The 23,389-nt window shown below is 39.2% G+C and overlaps 1 protein-coding gene across 1 annotated transcript in view; it reads right to left on the bottom strand.

Annotated features, from left to right (window-relative positions):
- Positions 1 to 1,669: 1,669 nt before the first annotated feature.
- UBA2 (ubiquitin like modifier activating enzyme 2) overlaps positions 1,670 to 23,389 on the bottom strand; it is a 36,780-nt gene continuing 15,060 nt past the window's right edge. The window contains exons 9-17 of the mRNA XM_040633724.1: positions 17,982 to 18,081; positions 16,812 to 16,978; positions 14,974 to 15,067; positions 14,774 to 14,886; positions 11,151 to 11,306; positions 9,683 to 9,779; positions 5,908 to 6,013; positions 4,205 to 4,341; positions 1,670 to 2,701 (exon numbers count right to left, since the gene is read on the bottom strand). Coding sequence (XP_040489658.1) covers positions 2,520 to 2,701; positions 4,205 to 4,341; positions 5,908 to 6,013; positions 9,683 to 9,779; positions 11,151 to 11,306; positions 14,774 to 14,886; positions 14,974 to 15,067; positions 16,812 to 16,978; positions 17,982 to 18,081 — 1,152 coding nt within the window. The 3' untranslated portion in view covers positions 1,670 to 2,519. The remainder of the gene's footprint in view (positions 2,702 to 4,204; positions 4,342 to 5,907; positions 6,014 to 9,682; positions 9,780 to 11,150; positions 11,307 to 14,773; positions 14,887 to 14,973; positions 15,068 to 16,811; positions 16,979 to 17,981; positions 18,082 to 23,389) is intronic.

Here is a 23,389-nt window from a genome sequence, read left to right as displayed (position 1 = left end):
TCAGGTTAACGTGTTTTTTCTCAGTGCTGTCATAGTCTTCCTATCATCCCGTTGGGAAGCACACGGCAAGTTGTCCCTGATGCCAGGTTTGAGTACGTGCTTACAGTGGTGACAGATCAGTGCATTATCAAAGGTTGATTTTTTTCTTCTTCTCCGAGTTATCTGTACAGCAACATTTGAGCACTGTAAAGATTCTGTTCAACAGCCTTTTACTGAAGGTTCTGGCATCCACTGATGTCTGCCTGATTGATTACGTAAGGGGTCAGGCTCTGTATTAAAACACTGAATCCTCTCGTACATGCCAAGTATGCAGACTCATCTTCGGGGCAACAGACTAGATAGGTAAACTTGAGTCAGCAGACTGTTCCCATTAAGGCTGGAAGATGGTTTGTCAGACTGTATTTCAGGGTAGAGCTGCTGGGGAAAGGCCCCCCGACAAGCTCTGCGTCTCGCCCCCCAACTGAGAAGACAACTCTCACGGGAAAACCACAAATACCAGGCCACATCTAAAGTGTATCCATGCTCCAGGGGCGTGCAGGCAGCTTGGATCTGCTTAGTCTACTTGGGCAAGACCCATGTGTTGGACCTGCCTTGCTGATAAACCCTGATTTTACAAAAACAGGTAGAAAATGGACAGAACCTGCTGGAAAAGGTAGTTAATAGAATTGTTGCAGAGATAAAAACCACTGCTCTGCCAAAAGAGAAACCTATCTCTGCAGATCAAACTGGCACTTACTGCCATGTACGTATAAATGGGAAAAAATAAAAGAAATATACAAAATGCTGGAAACACATTGACAATTGAGTCTAAAAGGGCAGGGTAAGGTTTTAGGAATGGAATTTCAAAACTGAACCTGATCACCAGTGACCAGCCAGTTAGTTAACTGACACATTTCTGAGAGATGGAATTCCAGAATATTTCATTATTTTACACCGTTTTGTAATTTTGAGATTTTTTTTCTGGAGAAAATGGAACATCTAAAAATCTAAAGGCAAAGTGAACCTCACAGGCTCCTAAAGTTGCAGGTGGGGATTCAGCTTGCTCAGTGCGGTACTGAAGGCTGGCAGTCAGTCCATCCTGCAGGCATCAAGCGGTATGCTCCTGAGGGCTGAGTCTTGTTCAACATGATTTTGCTGAAGGCTTTGATTACACGCTGAATTTACAAATGATACAAAACAAGGAGCAAGAGTTAATAAGCCATATGGCAGAGTAAGAATTATACAAAGTGGAACAAAATAAGGAGTTAACAATTTGAAATTTAATTGACTGTAGCCAAAACCACCAAAGGGTGAGGTATAGAATGGGGGGGGGGAACAGCTTCGGGGGCTTCTGTTGTCTGAAAACTCAAGGCACGTCTGTGTGAGGAGGGTACCCTAAGGGCCAAGGCCCTCTGCAGTCCAAGGCGGAGACATGAGTGCTGATCCATCCAGGGCTGGTCTGCCCACATCTGTAGGCTGGAGTTGGGCCTTCAACAGTATGCTCAAGAAGGGACTCTGACGAATTGGGGGTAGGGGTGGGGAGGGGCAACTCAGAGAAGACTGCAGAATAAAGACTCTCCCTGCTCTGGAATCTCAAATCCAAGGTTCTAAGTTCCTGGGGCTGGGCAAAGATCACTTCATGTTCTCAACAGAAGGTCAGCTGTTTACAATCCAAACTTAAAAAGTAACATTGCCATTAAAAGTTTTATTTTAGAAAGTACTTATCTATGGCAAACAGTGGAGATCATTTAACCTTCACATTCATTTTGAGTTAACTCTTGAGAAGGGAAGGATTTCGCATGCCTGCAGTAATACATACACCCAGTAAGGCAGCAGAAACTGGAACTATGCAGGCCTGTGTAACAAGTATGCAGATGCCATTTATTTGGTCCGTAAGTACAGTATAGTCGCATCTGAGTTCTACAAAACATCAAATATAAATAACTTGAAACTGTAACAATACACAAAAATTGGCTTCTTACACAGACATACCAGGCAGTACAAGCTGAAAACTTGAGTAAATTAACATTGTTTTACATTAATATACATAGTGCCAGTTAACATTTAAAAACACGTTTCAATGCATAGCACTTGATACTTCTTTGAATCTATTTCAGTCAGTTAAGAGTATGAAAATGGTTAGATCTAGGCTAAAAATAATTCTTCTTCTAACCAAAAATAAAGGCATAATATTTATAACCAGGTATCAACTTTACTAAACCACAATATTTTAAAACTGTTAAATGATACCTAAGGGTATTTACATTAAAAAGGCAACATGCACTGTGTTGTTTCATCTCATGACTGGTTATGCACACACTTTGTTCAAAGGGCTTTAAAAACTAAATTCCTACTTTCAATACAGCATACCGCAATGTTACTAATTGTTCTAGCAAAATGAATGCTTTCAAAGGGAGCAGAATCATCTTCAAGTCACTGGTGTCAATTTTTTCCCTTTGGAACAAAGAACATAACAAATAACCTGGTTCTGCCCAGATGACCTACTGCAGTAAGAGGGTTCTGCTTAGAGGCATTTCTGTTCAATCTAATGCTATAACATCATCAAGCTCTTCTGTCTGTTCTGTGCGGGACCTCTTTGCACTGATATTCTCTTTCTCATCTAATTTCCTCTTGCGACTTCTCTCTTCTTCACTGATGTCAGCATTATTTGAAGGACCTTCTTCATCTGAATCAACTATGAGCACATCATCTTGCTCTTGTGCTTATTTCAGAAAAAAAGGAAAAAATGGTTAAAAGTGTGGGAGTTACTAGTGATTCACTAATATTTTATGAAAGTGAAAAGCTGGCATTTCTAATATATACCAAACTTAAGAATGGTAGGCTACCCTTAGGGAACTTTCACTTTAAACATTACACGTTTCTGTACTGTTTTTAATGTTTTCTGTAACAGCACCGATTTTCTAATCTAAACAAAAAATTGTAACAAGCATATAAAACTCAAATTATTATAGCTCCTCGTTTCTATTTCTCCAACAGAAAAGGGGAGGGTGCATATCCTAATACTGGTAGTGGTGGTAATAATAAAACAACAACAACATATACATAGCACTTACAATGTGCCAGGAACTGTTCTGAGCACTTTGCATATAACAACTCATTTAATCATCACAACAACCCTATAAAGAAGATAACATTATTATCCGTTTTCCAGAAAAGGAAACTGATGTACAGAGATTGACTTGCCCAAGGTCACACAACAGCAAATAAGGCCAGGATTCAAAACCACAGTGGGCTCTACCGTGCAGGCTCTTAACCTTACACCACAGCTGGGTTCGTGTATCACCCCCAAGCCACCCTCCACCCCCACCAAAGCAAAGACAGAGTACCTACCTATCTTACTCATTGCTACAGTCTCCCAAACTGACCCACAGTAAGGGATCAATCAATGCACATTTCAAATTATGGTTTTTGAAAAACTACCATAGTCCCTTCCTCACAGAAGAATAAGACTTTTCTATTTTTGGAGGGGGAAAAAAGGTCATGAACCCATGGCTCATAGGTGGACCACACTAGCTAGTCTTTAAAAATCTCAGAGAGAACCAAGAACAACCATATTCCAAAGAACACCAAAGACACAGGGTTAAAGAAACGGAAACAAGGAAGTAAAAACAGTTGGTAACTTTCAGTTTCCTGAGTAAAAAATGCAGGGAGGGGAGCCGTTATGGGATGTGGGTAGGGAGGAAACATCCAAAACTTAGCACACAGTAAAGCATCAAGCACTAGCACTGAAAACCCAGGGAAACAGAGCCTCTGATGCACTTTACCAAAGTCATAAGGGTTCTGAGAAAACTGTGAAATGCTAAAATCCTATACTTACAGCATCTGCTCACTCAAAATAGATGCATTGAATTTGTTTCCCCTAAATAAAACAGGCACCCAAAATCCAAAACTACTGCTACAAAGAATGAAGTGTTTTCATAACTAGTAAATTCATTGACATTTCCAGTTTTAAAAACCCACTAACAAAAAAGAACAGTTCCTATTTTCCGTAAGAATTTCCCCTAGTCTTAAATGTCATCGTCATGGTGCATATATTCAGAGCTCCATTAAAACAATCAATGCCAAATCAATACACACCTCTAATAGTCCTATTAGAGTTTCTGTTTTATGGTCAAATTCATAAAATAATCACAGTTCGTTTCCATGTAATGGCTTGCTGGGTGGGTAATTAACAAAGTGCTGGCTGGCTGGGGCCATGACTCACCAGTGGATGTGGAAGGCTGAGCTCCATCATCACTGCCATTGGTTATGCTTTTGGCAGCATCTTCAGCTTGTTTGGGCCCCACTTTTTCTGGGGCATCACCAACAACTTCAAATTCAACATCCTTCCCTAGGTCCTCACTGTAAAAGAACAACACACTGTAAAACTGGACCACCATGACTACTTATATAACAGCAAAGGCACACCAGAGACACTGCTCCTCAAAGCTCTAAATGCATGTACTATGTACACACCAAATAGATCCTGATTTTCAAAGAACTAATAAAATTAAGACTGCACATAACAAATTTTTGTGATAATTCAAATGGTCAATACCACTGCCCCTTCAAATCAAGGAAAAGGTCTTTAAAAAATATTACACGACTTTTACTGCTAGAGCAGAAAATGGAGTTCAAAACTCTGTGGCCCGATAAAGCTCTTACGTATTATTTCTTCAGCTACCATGTTTGAAGATTCTACACACTCTTCTCCGCTCTTGACCAGAGCCATTTGGTGTTTTAGGCATGGGGGGTTACATGGACTCTGGGTTTCCCCCCATCTTTACTGGCAGCACCCTGCTTCTGTAACGAGTTCCCAAAAACATGTATGAAAGTTTAATGCATGAAAGTCAAGCAAAAGACTTACATGTTATAAGGGGGGGTTCTGTTCCCAGAGAGCTAAAAAATATGATAAAAAAACCCTAATTATGCCTCCTCTTTAGACACCATCTGATATATTTCCATTTTATTGTACATGTCCTTCTGCTGTTTTTTCTTGTATTATTGAACACAAACACACCACTGGCATCCAATGGTGTCTGAGGCTAGAGATCACTCCCTCGCACCATCTATCTTTGACTCAACTGTCTAGCTTTGTGAAACTTGTACTAATTACTAGTAAACTCAGTCTTTCCTGTCATTTTATGCTTTTCATAAACCAAGTACATAAAATGTGATAATCTCCAAACAACTACACAAGCTTGAAGTTCATAGAGATGGCAATATTGGCAAAACAACTAGATGCAGACGGCAACCCCTTTCACATTTGTTAGATGGTACCAAGTCGAAAGTCAGGGTGTAGTTTAGGTGTATCAATGGGAGCATACACAAAAATGCACCATTCAACAGCTAACCATACCAAAGTGGAGGACCATCTGTATTCTAACTGTGTTATATATATGCATATATTCTGTAATATAAGCACAAGAATGCTTTTTATAAAACGAGCAGGACATTAAATCAAATAAAAAGAAAAATACAGGATTCAAAAATCCCTATAGGATAATTTTTAAACGTCGTTACTGTTATAGGTCACAAATGAAATATTTGTCTAACGGGAGAAAGATTACTTCCTTTTTCTAATGAATCATTAAAATAATTAAAGTTTTTATTTTAGTTCAATTATCAAAATGAATTCACCTCTCATTTTAACTATTCAAATGCCTGGATTTCTACCTTTTCTAGATCCTTCTGATCAGACACAGGATGACAGTTACCCTTAAATATTTTTTGCCTATCTCTCTTGTTTTTGAATTCCCAAATTCTTCTGTAGGTCAAGCCTGAGGGAACTTAGTAGCCAACTCAAGCAAATACACTGTGTGGTTTCAAATGAACAGTAGGGCTTAATGGTAAGAAAACATCTTTTCTCCACTTTAAGTTTTTATATTCAAATAATTTCTTACACTTAAAAATATTAATAGTTCCTACCTATGAAGGATGTTGATCAATAAAGTGTAGTCCTGAAGGAAGTCGTCTGCTTGAAGCCGGCTCCCATTTCTAATGCCAAATTCTGATAGCTTTTTGTGATTATTAGCTAAGAAATTAGAAAGGAATTTAGATACTTTAGTTATATATTCCACGGAGCAGTCATATTAGTTTAAAAAAGATAAAACCCCTACTACAAGCTGAATTGTGTCGCCCCCTCAAATTCGTATGTTGGAGCCCTAATCCCAGCATCTCAGAACATGACTGTATTTGGAAATAGTGCTTTTTAAAGAGGTGATTAAGTTATAATGAGGCTGTTACGGTGGGACCTAATCCAACCTAACCAGAATCCTTGTAAGAAGCCAAGGAGACCTCAAGAGAAACCAAACCTGTGGACACTTTGATCTTAACGATCTACAGCCTCCAGAATTATGAGAAAGTAAATTTGTTATTTAAGTCACCCTGTCTGTGGATTTTGGAATGGTGGCTCTACCAATCCACTAAAATATTAGGCACTTAGAAATTCAGCTCTGAATGAAGACTACTCAACTACTAAAATAACCGCTTAGAAAGAACCAAACTGTGAGTAGTTCTGAGAACATTCTCCCATTCACACCAAATTAATCTGGAATCCTGAAGGAGTCGAAGACAACTTTTAGATTGTTTAAAATATATTCTACTTGCAAAGAGGTTATCCGTGACAACTTCAACAAACTACTTTTCAGCAAACTGTATAATTCAGAAAATGAGAAAACTTTGATTTGAATGGATTTTTCATTTTTCAACATTTCTCAAGGACGAGCCTATGGGACCTCCCAAAAATAATCATTCCAATCTAGTTTTAGCTTCCACGTGTTATTTCTGCTTCATGTAAACATTTCTGCTTCGTGCAGCACAGTGCCTAATACCCACTAGCAGTCAATAAACCCTTACTACATGGATTATAAATATTCCAATGAAGAACAACTCCTCCAACCAAACTTGTGATGTCACCACCTCCTACTCCCTAGTTGAGTCTTTCTGCCTTAATTATCCTTTCTCTCTTGCATGTTCAAATGCTCTTTTCTCTTGACCTGTAAAAACACAAGTATCACAAAACTGCTTCCTCACTTTGCTCCCAGTTTCACCCCCCTCTTCAAGACAGACTGTGCTTTATTGAATATTTGCTCCATGAAGGGCAGACTGTATAGAACCTGTCGACCTATGGAGTGTCTGGCACATACCAAGTAAACTGTATTTTAAATTCTAGTTATCATTAAATTTATGTGCTTTTTCTATATAATCTAATAATCTTTGTTGGTTTTTATGATTTGTTACTTATAAGGAAAATGCTCAGAAAGGATGCTCCCTCCTTGAGCCTGAAACCCAGAAACTACTGACAGTTTCTAATTCTTTTACAGATTTCTTTTTTTTTTTTTTTTTAAGTAAACTCTATGACCATTGTGGGGCTCAAACTCATGACCCGGAAATTGAGAGTTGCATGCTCTACTGACTGAGCCAGAAGGATGGGATGCCCCTACAGATTTCTTATTTTAACTTTTTAACCTACCTGGAATGCCTTCAGAGAATGATAGTTCCTACCCAGACTTCCATCCTCAAGCCCTTTCACTTCTCCACTCACTACAAACTCCTCAGACCCAACATGTTTGAAAGAGAAATAGTTACTGTGCATTCATTCTATACTGGTCAATTAGCATCATCTCTGAAGCCAGAGTCCTGGTGACAGTCCTGTATTAGCCTAACAATGCTGCTTCTCCTCACCTGGCCACTGAACTCTGACTGCAAATCTCAACTATGTTATCTGCTAATGCCTCAGAAAACATCCCTTACTACCTTCATTTTTTTCTCCCTAAATAGCTCCCTGCTTCCTCTTTCACATGCTTAACTCCCCCTCTGCAGACTATGCTAGAAGGTAATATATTACTTCCCTGCTTATAAACCCTGGTGGGAGCAGGGCACAGGGGAAGAGAACGACAAAAACATGTCACCCGTATGCCACAGAAAGCCCTCCAGCTGTACCGTCAACCCCGCAGCACCCCACTTTCCAGTGAAACAACTGGCCATTCCAAAAGCCTTTTATGTTTGTAAAGGCTGCTGTTTCTGTCCAAGTGCAGATGTTGCCTTCTCTGCACGGAGGGCCTTGACGATCTTCAAGAACTGGCCCAGAAGTCCTTTCTCCTGTGACCCTTCTCCTCTCTTCAGAAGACTCTAATTCCTACCTTATACACTCTGTTCCTATAGTTATTTCTTAGATTGTGTTAAATCCACTCCTTCCAGGCTCTAAAGTACTTCAAGACAGGGACCACTGCCTTATTCATTTTTGAATTACAACATCTAGGACTATACCTATGACACAGAAGGACTCTAAACATATTTGAATAAATGCTCACACCCTCAGTAGCACATGTATTTTGAGGAAAAGGGCCAGAGATTTAAGCCACAGAGATTCTTGGACCAGTTTCCATTTTTAAAATCCTAGCATTTGAAAGAGCTGGCCAAGGGGGAGAATGTATAGTCGTGGATAAACTTTCTGTGTGCTTATGAAGACAGCTGGCTAAAATGGGGCTTAAATATTCAACTAGATTCTTTAAAACAGACTACTACCTATCCAAAACATGGCCTCGAATTACTCATGACCTAGTATCTCGAACAATTTCTTTACAAAAAACTACAGTCAAGAATCCGGACACTAGGTTTTAATGTAAAGGCTTGACATTTGAATAACCTCATCAGGATGTGGCAAAGTGTCCTGAAGAAAGGAGAGAGAGAGAGAGAGGGAGAGAGGAAAGAACGAAAGAAAGGAAAAAAAAAAATCACGTATTTGGGGAAAACAATGTCCCCAGATTTTGAAAGTAATGGTACACTGACAAAATTAGGGATGTGGAGAATCAACTAAAATGGAAGCCCAAAGAGATGAGCTGCCAAAGTGGCCAAAGAGGTATGGGAACGTCTAAGTCTAATCAGACTGACTATTGCAGTCTGAAGGGGACATAACCATAACCAACTCTAAGAAAGCTTAAAAAGAATTAAATGCATCATACTTTGTATAACAAATGCATTAACAAAAGGGATGACCTGCTTGAACTTTTTTTTTAGAAGATCTATTTATTTTAGAGAGTGTGCGCACAGGTGGGAGGGGCAGAGGGAGAGAGAATCCCAAGCAGACTCTGTGCTGAGCACACAGACATGGAGCTCAATCCCACAACCCCGAGATCATGACCTGACCCCAAACCAAGAGTTGGACGCTTAACCAACTGTACCACCAAAATGCCGACCTGCTTGAACTTTTGAAAAGGAAAGCCTAAAAAGCCAACAGTGGGCACTGATTTTCAGCACTACTTTCTACTCTATAGCAGGCTATCAAGGCTTCTTTCTCTACTCTTAGACAAAACGCCTAATAGCCTTCAATCACCATTCCTCCCCTAACAGCCAGAGCAATCTTCCCATTACGAATTTAGCTTCCAGTATCCATGATACAGGCAAGGTGGTTCCTTGTTAGTGGACAAGAGCATCATGGTCACTGCAAACCTAACTATGTACTGGGTTCTTGAGAAACAGTCCCTGAGACACCCTGACAACACGGGACTCCCCAAACCTGGAACTGCATGATCCCAGCAAGGCAGTGCCACCTGGGGAGCACACTTGCATGACCAAATATTGCCCCGTCAGCTGTGATACTGAGTAACATGTACAGTAAATGGACGAACTAATGTTACTCCTTCATGTACATACAGTTTCCACCCAAATGAGGGGAGTGAATAAATGCAATGTAGGATACCTTCTGTCTCTCCCTCTTCTGAAGATATTAAGATTGTTCCTTTCCCATCTTCAATTTGGACATCTGGTGCTACCATAGCAAATTTTTCTTTCACTATCTGTAAGAAAAAAAAAGATTCGAAATATTAATATATATAGCTGAAGACAATAAAAAAACCTTAGACAAGGCTCTTAGTTTCTACCCTTCCATTGGAAAGGGGCAAAGCTGTTCTTAAAGATACCTCAGGGAATGCAGGAAAACACTGGAAATTCACCCAATTATAATCTCCATACCCATGTTGCCCATCTTCCACCCCCACGTTTGAGCACTGATGCAGTTCAGATAAAACTTCCTCTAAATGGGAGATTGCGAACTCTTGACTGGCTCTTAGTATTTTGTCCTTCCCTACAGAATAGGCACTGAGCTAGACACTTGGCATATTTCATCTTAGTCTCTATGCCAATCTTGTACTTGCAGATGTTTTATAGATGGAAAATTTATCATAAAACTGATTCTTGGATAGTCTTCCTCTTTCCAAGTTCCATTTCTCTTTAAATTCCAAGATGGATCAGGAGTGATAATAATCCATTAAATCCTAGCTGCTCTTAAAAATAACAGAGGAATTCTCTAAAGGTCTGATTATCCCACAAATAGTGGACTTGCCTTTAAGCTCAAGAATTGACTACATACCGACTATAATTATTTCCTAAGGGGGGGGGGAATCACCCTCTGCTGGCCAGTATACCAAATCCCACGCTTCTCCATCAAAACATAAGCTCAAAACAATCTGCCCTATGCAATCAGTTCTGGGAGAAAGGCTACTCCCTCTCAAACAGTCTGGGCCACAAGGCTCTACTGCCCCCATGTCATATAAATATGAAACACGATGATGGGGATTATCAGAGAGCCAGAATCTGAAGCGTTCCAGAAGTGGGAAGTGGCACCCATTTGGGCCATTTATAGAGAAACTAATTAGCCAATTTAGAAGGAACCTAAGGACCAGACTACATTCCTAAACCTCCAGAGCTCTACTACTGGTGAATCCAGATACACAAATGCAGCATTTCATAAGACGCCAACTTAACACACCAGAATCAGGACCATCACCAGACCGTTTCAGGATATCGCCTATCAAGAAACACAGAATTTACACACTATTTGGGAACAAAGTGTCTCTTGGTTGCCAAGAAACCGTACCAGCTCTGTAGCACCTGTGGTGCACATTCCATCCAAATTCCTCTAGTCCCTTCTGGAATATGAAGCACATACTCTGGAACCACAGACCGAAAAACCAGTAGGAACCCAGATAGTAAAGCAACCTAGAATATCAGAGCAACGCACTTTAGTAGTCAGAATCTTTTGGAATAATTACGTGGCTTTTAGTCTGTTATCACACTAACACTATCAGGCAGAAGGCAACTTAGGTTTCCTGTTTTTAGAAAAGGAAAATCAACAAACCTTGTGGAAGAGAATGAGCACCTGCACTTACCTTATCCTGTAATGTGAGAACAGTCACTTTGTGGACGTTCAGCCGAACAGTCACCTCTGGCTTGCTGGCACATACGTAACAATTAGGGTTAGGACGATCCAGTGCACAAGGCACTAGAAGCTTCTTTCTTGGGTTTGGTTGTTTATTCAAAAAAATCTTTGGAGGAGAAAAAAATACAAGCAGAATCCACAAATCAGAGTTACAATTTTATATGCCACACAATCTGAAGTCCACCATCTTGTTTACTGTGGAGCCAATAAAAAAATGACTTAAATATTCCCTTCTAGATGGGGAAAAAACATAAGGAAAATCATGGCCTTTTAAATAAGAGCCTGATTTTTCAACTTTCTTTTCCAATTAGCTACCATGTGAAAGGCTGTGCTTACTGAAAAGAAATCTTGTACTGATGTCTCTAAACTATTCTGCAAATTAATTTAGCAAAAGGGCCTAGCTGTACTCATCCCTGATATCACTAAAACAGCTTTTGGGTGTCTTCCTAGTGGTTGTTCTTATCAAGTTTAAGCCAACTTCTCAATAGCAATACACTTATTTCTCCAATTAATGATAACGCTTTCACAGATGTATGGAACCAATGAATGTGCTGCCTTTCTTTTCAAGTTGTCTATGATGATTACAATATTAACATTTATATAATTACGAGAAAAAATAACGTACTTCAAACAATATTAGCACCCAATTACCATTTCCCTAGAACCCAAACAAAAAATAAAAGCCAATGCAAATTTTTAAAATTGCACTAGAAAAAAAAAATGCACTGAAATTTAAATAGGCCCCAACCTCATACTACTACAAAGTTTGGTAAATACTAGCAAGATTAATACAAACAAATGTCAGATAAACACCGGAAGCAGATATACAAATTCTCATTTCTTGATGACCATGTTAAGTGTGGCACCTGCTAAGATGACTTAATTCTGAAGAGGAACCCCATGGGTTCCCCAACTTTAATGAAGTAAATCCTGTGAGAGGCAGTAAGTGCTGGGAGGAGGGCTCCTGTAACAACAGTACTGCTAGCAGTGAGCCACTGTACTGGCAGGGCCAGGGTTCAATGGGAGAACAGATTTGACTGATCTTAGGAGTCACTGGGAAGGTAACTGTGCTAAGGGAGATCAACAGTCAGGAAAACAAATACTAACACCATTAACACGCAGGCTAACACTATTACTCCATCCTAAAATTCACTTCATACATATGAACCAAAAAAAGCAGACATAAACACATTAACCCAAGAGAGGGCAAAGTTAAGTAAGCAAAAAAACAAGAAGGATGTTACAGGAAACAGTAGACATTTTAATAAATTCAACAATTAATATTGTTTGTGAACTCAAAAAGGGATACATACTGTAGCCACAGGACAAACTCAGGTTGCTATAAACCAGAAATAAAAATATGAAGTTTTGTTTTTCTTTTTAAGATTTTATTTGACAGAGAGAGGAAGAGCACAACCAGGGGGAGTGGGAGAGGGAGAAACGGACTCCTTGCTGAGCAGGGAGCCGGACGTGGGTCTCGACCCTAGGACCCTGGAATCATGACTGGAGCTGAAGACAGAGGCTTAAACCCTCTGAGCCACCCAGGTAGCCCAAAAAATGAAGTTTAAAAAAAAAAATCTGACAGCCAAAAAAAATTTTAAATAGCAAACCGAACCAAGATGATAGACTGGCAATGATTCCACAGTCCTTCACCCCAAAATTCCATGAAAATAAAAGGTTTTTGTTTTTTAAAGTAGGCTTCACAACCAGCATGAAGCCCAATGTGGGGTTTGAACTCACGACCCTGAGATCAAGCCCTGAGCTGAGATCAAAAGTCAGACACTTAATCGAAGGAGCCACCCACAGGTGTCCCAACAAAAGGGTATTTAAGAGTGTATCAATAACGGCACTGAAAAGTACAAGTACCAGTGCAGAGGAGGTAGTTTTGTTTGTTTTTTAAAGATTTTATTTAGTTGAGAGACAGTCTAGAANNNNGGGGGGGGGGGGGGAGGCAGCAGCGGTTGGGTGGGCAGAGAGAGAGGGAGAAGCAGACTTCCGCTGAGCAGGGAGCCTGACGTGGGGCTCAATCCCAGGACCCTGGGATCATGACCCGAGGCGAAGGCAGACGCTTAAATGACTGAGCCACCCAGGCGCCCCGCAGAGGAGGTAGTTTTTAGAAAATCCTAAAAATAAATTGGTCCTTTCATTTCAACATTACAGTATAAAGGAGAACCTAAACAAGAGCAAAAGTATTGGCTACAAGTTTTTTAAGGAAGTTTTCTAAATTGCCAAGCTGGTAAGAATGCAAACCATCTTCAGGCAAACTCAATAAAGTGAAAGCAGGAATCCAAAGAGAACATCCAAGTGGCTTCAGTTTTTAAAGATAAACCTACTCCAAACCTCATGCAACACAGGAATTCTTTAACAGGAGACTCTTGAATGCAGCAAGGACCTGGAAGGGCAGGTGAATGAAGAAGAATATCTTTCCCACAAAAACAGCAAGAAAAATTACCTTGGCCTCGGTGCTCAGGGGATGTGAGGGGGGACAACGACACGTATCTTCTTTCATATTTCATTACAGTAGGACAGGGCTCGTGCGGATTTACTGTCAGACATAGGAGTTGAAAAACTAAAGCTAGGAATTTAGAAGTAGTTCTGAATTGATAAGATGCCAGGCACCCAGCTCAAATCCTCTTTGAAGAAGTACACCTTCAGCAAGTCCTTCAGAATGACCAGACATAGGGGTGCCTAGGCGGCTTAGTGGGTTGAGCGTCTGCCTTTGACTCAGGTCATGATCTCAGGGTTCTGGGATTAAGCCCCGCGTTGGGCTCCCTGTTCAGTGGGGAGTCTGCTTCTCCCTTTCCCTCTGCCCCTTCCCTGCACCATGCTCTCGCTCTCTCAAATAAATAAAATCTTAAAAAAAAAAAAATTACCAGACACTGTTTTAACAAACCCTAATTCGGTTAAAAAAAAAACAAAACAAAACAGATCCTACACCACAAGCCAACAAAAATACTATGAGATCTAGCAGAAATGACAGTAGACTCACCCACAGAGTTCAGACATTGACATTATCAAAGAACATAAACTCAGTTTAAAACAAAAAAGGAGACTAAAAAGCATGAACAAGGGAGAGGACTGTAAAATGACAAAGCAAAATTTAAAAACCATAGAGAACTTTTAGAATTGAAAAACAATTGAAAAAACGTTAAAAGAAGGAACCACAATGAGTCCCTCTAAGAATTCAGTAAAAATGCAACTGTTAGAAACAAACTAGCTTCTGCTTCTATTTCAGACAAAAATAAGAGAAGCAAATGTTTTTCTTTTTGCTGTAATTACTTACACATAAACTTACAAGATAAGTGGAACAATGGTTTTTCCACTGCTTTAATCAATTTTATTATTTTAATTTTTTAAATGATTTGTTTAATGTGCTTTTTATAAGTTACTTTTTCCCCGCTGAAGTATACACTACTATTAAAAACAGGTTGGACAGGGGCGCCTGGCTGGCTCAGGTGGAAGAGCATGTTGACTCTTGACCTCAGGGTCGAGAGTTCAAGCCCCAATTTGAGCACAGAGCTTACTTGGAAAAAAAAAAGAAGGTTGCATAAAAATGCAAATAGAAATACTCACTGTTCTACACTGGTCTATTTTTCCTGATAATATCTTCAATCCTTCCAATACTATTAACCCAGCAATCACTGCATTAGTAGTAGCGATAGCAGGAATAATGTTCCCTGCCATTGCTGAAAAACAAAGACGAATATGTTTAACTGTTAAAAAAGAGTAACTTAGAATTTTAGGCAATACAACTAAAGTATAAAACAACTTACATTTTATATCAAATCTGCTCTTCATATTCATACTGAAAATATGCATCCTAAGGTTCGCTGCAGAGGTGACAAAATCCATTGCAGATGGGTCATCCTGCCAAAAATTTAAACAACTTAACAAGTCTTCCCACAAACTTACTAATTTGGTTATTACCACCTTCAAAACAGTACTTTCACATGTTTTATAACACTGTAGACAGTCAACTAGAACAAGAGATGGCCTTGAGGAAGAAGCCAGGGTCTCATTATCAGCTTCTTGGATCCAGGAATGTAGCCTGACAAGAACACCAAGACACACCAGGCTTCTAGGAACTCACTCCTGCTTAAACAAATGCAGTGGACACTAAGTGTATAGACTGGACACCAATTCCATCCATTGACAGTAGCCACCCTCTCCTGGGTCCATCTGTCCATAATGAAAGGTTGTTTGGTAACAAGCAAAGACATAAAGGCTTTTTAGAGAAAAGGGCTTCATTAAAGACTCAAACATTTGGACTACACCTTTCGGTTTTCCTTCTCCAGATTCCCTTCAGATGTACCACTCTCCTGGATTTGCAGTTTCTTTTCACCTACGGCAATACAACAAAAGTCTTCCCTTGACAATTTATATTCTCCCGGAGATTGTATCTTGGTCGCTTCAGACTTCAGCAAGGTTTCCTGCTTCACTGAGAACATACTATTCTAGCCTGTAATTCGGAAGCACCAAAGTATAGAAGAGAAACCACCGATAGGATTGAGTTCTCTATATACTTGCTGGTTGGCTAACGTCTGGCAAATGAAATTCCTCAAATCCATTATTCCTTAAGTATTAAGTAGGGAAAATTATATAAATATTTTATAAGGTTGTGATGAGGATTAAGTATGAATATTTAACAGTACCCAACATAGTATACATCAAGTTACTTCGCTAGGCAACTGTTCACCATGTCCATTAGGTATAGATTTCAATAAGGGTAACAACTCCCAGTTTCAATTTCATTATCTAGCCCCTGTGTACGGATGAAAATGTCCCAAATCACTATTATAACAGTAACAGTGAAAATATGTATTTATTAAGTAGTTAATCTTTATACAACATAATACCAACTTACTAGCTCTATTTTAGATATCTAATTCAATCACAGCTTCAAAATTTGCACAAAATTATCATCTTAGCTTAGTAAAACTGACCAAACTTTTCCCCTTACAACTCACAGCAAATCTCTATATAGCATCATAGAAACATATAAACTTTATCAAAGATAAATCACTTGTAGCCATAGAAAACATTGATTACAATTAAAAATAAGATTAACTCATTAAATTTCAAAATATGACATCTAACCACATAATACTATTATATATCATTTTAACTTGTAAGAATAATTACATTTAATTTTTGTATTTAGAGGTCTCAGACCTTTCACTATTTCAATAGAAAGGCAATTTTATTACTTTCAAGGTTAAATTAGGCCCATGAGCTGTTGTCTCCAAAAGGATTTTATGACTTCTATTAACAAATCTGTATTACACAAGAAAGTTTTTAAGTCAGTGAAACATTTTACTCGAATAAATTCACATTATTTCTCCGGTCCAATTATGTTCTCCAAACATAATTATAAACCACAAATTCATAACCAGAATCTAAAAGAAAGTTCTATGATATTACTTGAACTCACGTACAGAAAATTCATAGTTTAATGTAGTAATTAGAAATGAAAACATTCTAGCAAAATCAACATTATGTCCTCAAATTCTGGTAGAATAAATGATATCCAAAAAATTATTAGCTTCTGGTTACAGTTCAAGAACAAAAATATGCATGTGATATAGAACTGCCACATATTTTCAAAACGAACCTTGTCCCATATGAGCTCAGCTCCATCCCCCTTTTCTGCTAAATGAACTCTCAAAGTCTCAATGCTCTTTGAAAAAAGACAAGCATAGCTCTTTACATCTAGAACTTGCTGGTCTTTCAGACCTAACTGCGGTTCATTTTGTTGATCTGATGCATTGGTTTCTTCTCCTAAGGGAAAAAATATTAGAAATTTCACTATTAAACGCCATTCCTCTAGTTAATTTAAAAATTCAAAGCTTGACCAATAAGAAAATCAAAATGAAACAAATTCCATGAAAATAATTATCAGGATGCAACAAATACCTGTGCAAGAAAATTGCTAATAGTGAGGAACCTCACAAAAATCAATGGAGAATTCAAAGATACAATGTCAGTAAAATGGGAAGCATTATGCCCAGCTTACAGTTAGCAACCAGTAAGTGGAAGCTATTAGCGAACTTAGTCCTTAAAGTTAAATATTCATTACTGTAGAGAATTGCTCCAAACTGACACCCCAAATCTCCTGGGACCCTTTAAGTTTCAATGTGCTGACCACTGCTGCGCATATGTTAATATAACGTAGATAAAGCACAGATACAATGTGTGGAAGGGGCAGCAGGATAAGGAAGAAGTCACTACTACAATAGTTTTTCTCACATTTAAAATTATAAGTATGTCCCTAAATTAAATCCTACAGAGATAATCACACAAAGGTACAAAGATGTGTGTGTATTCTTATCACAACACTATTTGAGGGAAAATATGAAACAAAAGTTAACCAATAAGAGACTAGTTAAATAATACTGACTGGAAAGAGCAAGTATATATAAATAGTATGATTCCATTTATGTAAAGCGCATAAACAACTGCCCTTTGTTTCTGAGCATAGAGCTGACTACCAAGACATTCCCTAAATGCTAATAGTGGCTATATCTCTAGGTGACAAGATTTCCAGCAATCTTTCTTCATGTTTCTAAACTGTCTGAATTTCTTACCATGAAATTCAGGGTTAAAGATTTTAGGTGAGAGAATTTCCAATTTAGGTAGATATCCCAAAGACTAAAATGTATTTAAGTTTATTTATTCAAGTAATCTCTAACCTAACATGGGGCTTGAACTCACAACCTGAGGTCAAGAACGACATGCTCTTCCAACAAAGTCAGCCAGGCACCCCATAAAATGTATTCTTTACCTTGACTTTGCACTTCGGCCCAGTCCAACGGAACTGGAGGTTTCCTTTTCCGCCACAATTTGTCCATTGTCAACAGATACCGGATATCATCTTTAAAAAGCTTAAAAAAATAAAAAAAATAATAAAGATAAAAATCCCACAAATCCTACCATCCCTATGCTGATAAAATGTAACAAAATTTCATTGATGATTTACAATAAATATTACACCATAAAACCTTCTGATTTAAAGACATGTCCTATACCAGATAAACAATTTCCAAAAGAAAAACCCACAAAACATAAACCTTTTATAAAAAGAAATTTTACACAGAACGTCTGCCTTTGAAACAGTGAAAGCAGAAATGCTGAGAAAAACAGAGTAAAGGAACTGTGAATAGTGCTCATGGCCCCTGACCTCCTAAGTCACCTCCCCAAAGCACACCTAAAGTTCCAAAGATGAATCTGAAGCAAAATCACGACAATCCAGAAGCTAAACAAACATACACCATTTCCGTAAGAATTGAATAAAATCACTGAGCCTAGAGATACCAGTCAGCAATATCTCCAAGGTCATGGGTATAGCAATAAAGCATACACATTTTTACTTTTTAAAGATTTTATTTATTTATCTGAGAGAGACACAGAGCATGACAGAGAGAGAGTATGAGCAGAGACAAGCGGCAGAGGGAGAAGCAGACTTCCCCATTGAGCAGGGAGCCCGACTCTGGGCTCAATTCCAGGACTCTGGGATCACGACCTGAGCTGAAGGTAGATGCTTAACAAACTGAGCCACCCAGGAACCCCGAGCACACACATTTTAAAAGTACAGCGCTCAAAACCAGAATTCAACCACCTGTAACATCTTTGAAATATAGCCTGCCCCCCCAAAAAGCCCCAAACCAAAACAACTTCTTTTCTGTAATTTTATTTATTTGTCAAAGAGAGACAGTGAGAGAGGGAACACAAGCGGGAGGAATGGCAGAGGGAGAAGCAGGGCCCCCGCTGAGCAGGGAACCCAACGTGGGGCTCAATCCCAGGACCCTGGGATCACGAACCCGAGCCAAAGGCAGATGCTTAACAACTGAGCCACCCAGGTGCCTCCAAAACAATTTCTTTTTCAAAAACGTTATGGGGCGCCTGGGTGGCTCAGTCAGTTAAGTGTCTGACTCTTGATTTCAGCTCAGGTCATTATCTCAGGGTCATGAGATCAAGCCGAGTCAAGCTCTGCGCTGGGCACTCCTGGAGCCTGCTTAAGATTCCCTCTCTCTCTCCTCCCTCTTGAATGCATGCTTTCTCTCAAAAACAAAACCAAAACATGTTATTAGCATTATTATATGTAGCCCGAGACACTGTCACATGAATGGCACTATCCTGTTGTAGAATTTCAGATGATTGTAGTATATTTACTTTTTCCTCAGCTGTATTTTCTATTGTCAGTTGATTTAGTTAATACACTTACTTTATGTATCAGCTATGAACTTAAAACTGGCTTAATAAAAAAAAATTCAGAAACATTTCTGTTTTAAAAAGATTTTATTTATTTTAGGGGCACCTGGGTGGCTCAGTCATTAAGTGTCTGCCTTCGGCTAAGGGCGTGATCCCAGAGTCCTGGGATCGAGCCCCACACCAGGCTCCTCCGCTGGGAGCCTGCTTCTTCCTCTCCCACTTCCCCTGCCTGTATTCCCTCTCTCACTGGCTGTCTCTCCCTCTGTCAAATATATAAAATCTTATAAAAAAAAAAAAGATTTTATTTATTTTAGAGAGAGCAAGCTAGAGTGAGCGTGAGTGGGGGGAGGGGCAGAGGAAGAGGGAGAGAGATAATCTCAAGCAGATTCCCTGATGAGTGCAATGCCCAACACAGGGCTCAATCCATGACCTGAGACAAAATCAAGAGTCAGACGCTCAACCGACTGAGCCACCCAGGCACCCCAAAAAGTCAGAACTATTTCTATCAAAACATATTCAATTCAATCAATATTTATGAAGCATCCTTAAATCTTTGGAAAACCAGCCAAATACACAAATAGTTAGAATACAAATTTAGTGTGAAAATCACATAGCTTTGAGTACTAGCAGAATTTTGTTCTGAGGAATAAGGAAAGAGTTCAAGGAGATGGTAACATTTGAAATGGGTGCATAGGCAAGGAAATGAGTTCAGTATGATTTGGGTAACAAATGTGGTTAGACACATTTTATAGAGGACCTTAAGCACTAGGCTGAAAACCCTCCCAGGCAATGGGGAATTAGCCTAGTTTTCCATGCACAAGCTCCACATCCTTTATCCAATTATTAAATACTAGGGATGCCTCAGAGTTCTGTACTAAGCCAACTTCATGCTTTTTTCTCACAGGCCTACAAATCCCAGTCTAAACCTCTCTGCTTGCCTTTAGAATTACTTGTCCTTACTCTAATATTCCACAGGAATCTCAAATTGATTCTATCATCTTATTCTATCCTCTAACCAACACAAAACACACCTGCTTCCCACCTTACCCACCCCAGAGAATGGTACCCTGTTCATGCTGCTGCACAGCAGGAAACCAGGTATCATTTCTGATTCTTAATTGTTCCTCACCTTAAACATCCTAAGTCTTTTTTTTTTTTAAGATTTTATTTACTTATTTCAGAAAGAGGGAGAGAGAAAGCAAGCGAGCAGGAGTGGGGGGGTAATCTTAAGCACACTCCCTGCAGAGCATGGAACCCAATGTGGGGCTCAACCTCATAACCCTGAGATCATGGCCTGAGCCAAAATCAAGAGTTGGACACTTGGGGCACACGGGGGGCTCAGTTCGTTAAGCGGCTGCCTTCAGCCCAGGTCATTATTACAGGGTCCTGGGATCGAGCCCTGCATCGGGCTCCTTGCTCAGTGGGAGCCTGCTTCTCCCTCTCCCTAGGCCAGCAGCTACCCTTGCTTGTTTTCTGTCAAATAAATAAATAAAATCTTAAAAAAAAAAAGTTGGACAATCAACTGAGCTACCCAGGTGCCCTAAACATCCCAAGTCTTATTGAATCTACTTTTTCCCCACCCTCTACTGGGAATGCAGATAGGTTGTACTTCAGATTATTCTAGCATTGCACAACTTCAGAAGGCACTGTCCCATATTGATTACAATAGGAATATCAGGTCCTAGAATGGTGCACGGCATACCCTCTATATCCGATTCTACAGACCACCTTTTAATGGATTCCCATTGCCTTGGTCTAGCATCCTTCTTATGACTTGCATGATGTAGCCTCAGCTTATGTTTCCAGTCCTCTTTCCACTCTCCCCTTTAACAGGAATTATTTCAGTTTTCCAACCTGAGACCTTCTTTGTATATGTAGCATTCTTATCCACACCCCAATTCTTTAAAGTCTTGGGTTAAAATGTCACTTCCTTTGGAAAGCTTCTTTTGAACCCCCACACTAGGTCTAATAACAATGTCTAATAACACGGTCTAATAACAATGTTGAGCCTACTTAGTATTAAAGGTTCCAATGCATCTGATCTTAATGTCATAACACTCTGAATTTGATATTACTTGCTCAATGTTTGATTTTCCCTCTAAAGTGTGAATTACCTACAAAGAGCTGGGACCCTATTTTTTTTTAAATGTCTTTTTATTATATTATGTTAGTCCCTATTTTTAATCTTATTCACCACTTTACCTCCTATCAGAGTGGTAACCAGCACACAGCAGATGCTTAGTTACCTACTGAACAGACTGGAGATGTACTTTAGATTCTGTTGGCATCCAACTGTTGCTCAAACTGTAATGGTAATAGGTATGTGGACACGAGACTGGAAAATACTGTCACTATCCGTAACAGAATTAAGTACATTTTAAGTATAACCAAAATCCATTTTCTAAAGAAAAGGCTATAATGAGGAAATAAATGCAACAGGTTTAAGAGTCAACCTCTAACATCTCTTACACCGAGGAAAAGAGAGGAAACGTAAACTGGAGGGAGTAGTAGGCTATTTGCTTAGGACAGTGGGACATATGCATGTTGGAAAGCAGACAGAGGAGCCAGGAAAAATCAAGATGCAGGGCAGAGAGAAAATACTGTTTGAAAACTAAGGTACAAAATTAAATTGGTAAAATATGGTGATAAAGAAAAAATTTTAAATGCAGCAAGACAAAACAAGACATTAACTTACAAGGGAAACCCCTTAAGGCTAGTAGGACATTTTTCAGCAGAAACTTTTCAAGCCAGAAGGGAGTGACATGATATATTCCAAGTGCTGAATGGGAAAAACCTGTGGCCAAGAATACTTTACCTGGCAAAGCTATTATTCTGAATAGGAGATAAAGATTTTCCCAAACAAAAAAGTTCATGACCATTAAACCAGCCCTGCAAGAAATATTAAAGGTGACTTCCTTGAGTGGAAAGGAGAGACCAAAAGTGGCAGTATGAAAGTAGAAGGGGCGCCTGGGTGGCGCAGTCGTTAAGCATCTGCCTTCGGCTCAGGGTGTGATCCCAGCATTCTGGGATCGAGCCCCACATCAGGCTCCTCCGCTGGGAGCCTGCTTCTTCCTCTCCCACTCCCCCTGCTTGTGTTCCCTCTCTCACTGGCTGTCTCTGTCAAATAAATAAAATAAAATCTTAAAAAAAAAAAAAGTAGGAAACACAAAAGCAGCAAGAATGAATATTTCTGTAAAAAGTCAGTCAAGGAACTCACAAAATATAAAGGATGTAAAATATAACATGTATCTAAAAGGTGTGGAGAAGAGGCATAAAGAAGACGTTTAAACTTAAACAACCATCAACTTAATACAGACTGCTATATGCAGAAGAGGTTATATACAAATCATATGGCAAAAACCACTAATAAATATGCAAGAAACAAACAAGAAAGAAATCCAAATGTATTACTAAAGAAAATCAGCAAGCCATTAAAGAGACAATGACAAAAAATGATCAGAGAAAATCTTCAGGAAAGACCACAAAAAATGAGAAACACTTGATGGAATGAACAGCAGGATGGAAGAAGCAGAGGAACGAATTAGTGATCTAGAAGACAGAGTAATGGAAAGTAATCAAGCTGAACAAAAGAGAAAAAAGAATTTGCAAAAATGAGGATAGCCTTAGGGAACTCAGTGACTCCACCAAACATAATTAACATTTGTATTATAGGAGTCCCAGAAGGAGGAGAAAGTGGGACAGAAAATTTATTTGAAGTAATAGCTGAAAACTTCCCTGAGGAAGGAAACATCTTCAGATCCAGGGGGCACAGAGAACTCCCACCAAAATCAACAAAAGCAGACCCACACCAAAACATACTGCAATTGAGCTAGCAAAATACAGTGATAAAGAAAAAATTTTAAAAGGTACAGGGGGCACCTGGCTGGTTCAGTCAGTAGACCATGTGACTCTCAATCTCAGTTTTGAGTTCAAGCCCCACATTCAGCATGGAGCCTACTAAAAAAAAAATAAAAATAAAAA

The sequence above is a fragment of the Ursus maritimus genome, unplaced genomic scaffold (genome assembly GCF_017311325.1).
Source record: "Ursus maritimus isolate PB19 unplaced genomic scaffold, ASM1731132v1 scaffold_19, whole genome shotgun sequence".
Lineage (NCBI taxonomy): Eukaryota > Metazoa > Chordata > Mammalia > Carnivora > Ursidae > Ursus > Ursus maritimus.
The sequence above is the reverse complement of the archived record's forward strand: the minus strand, read 5'-3'. Positions and strand labels throughout refer to the sequence as shown.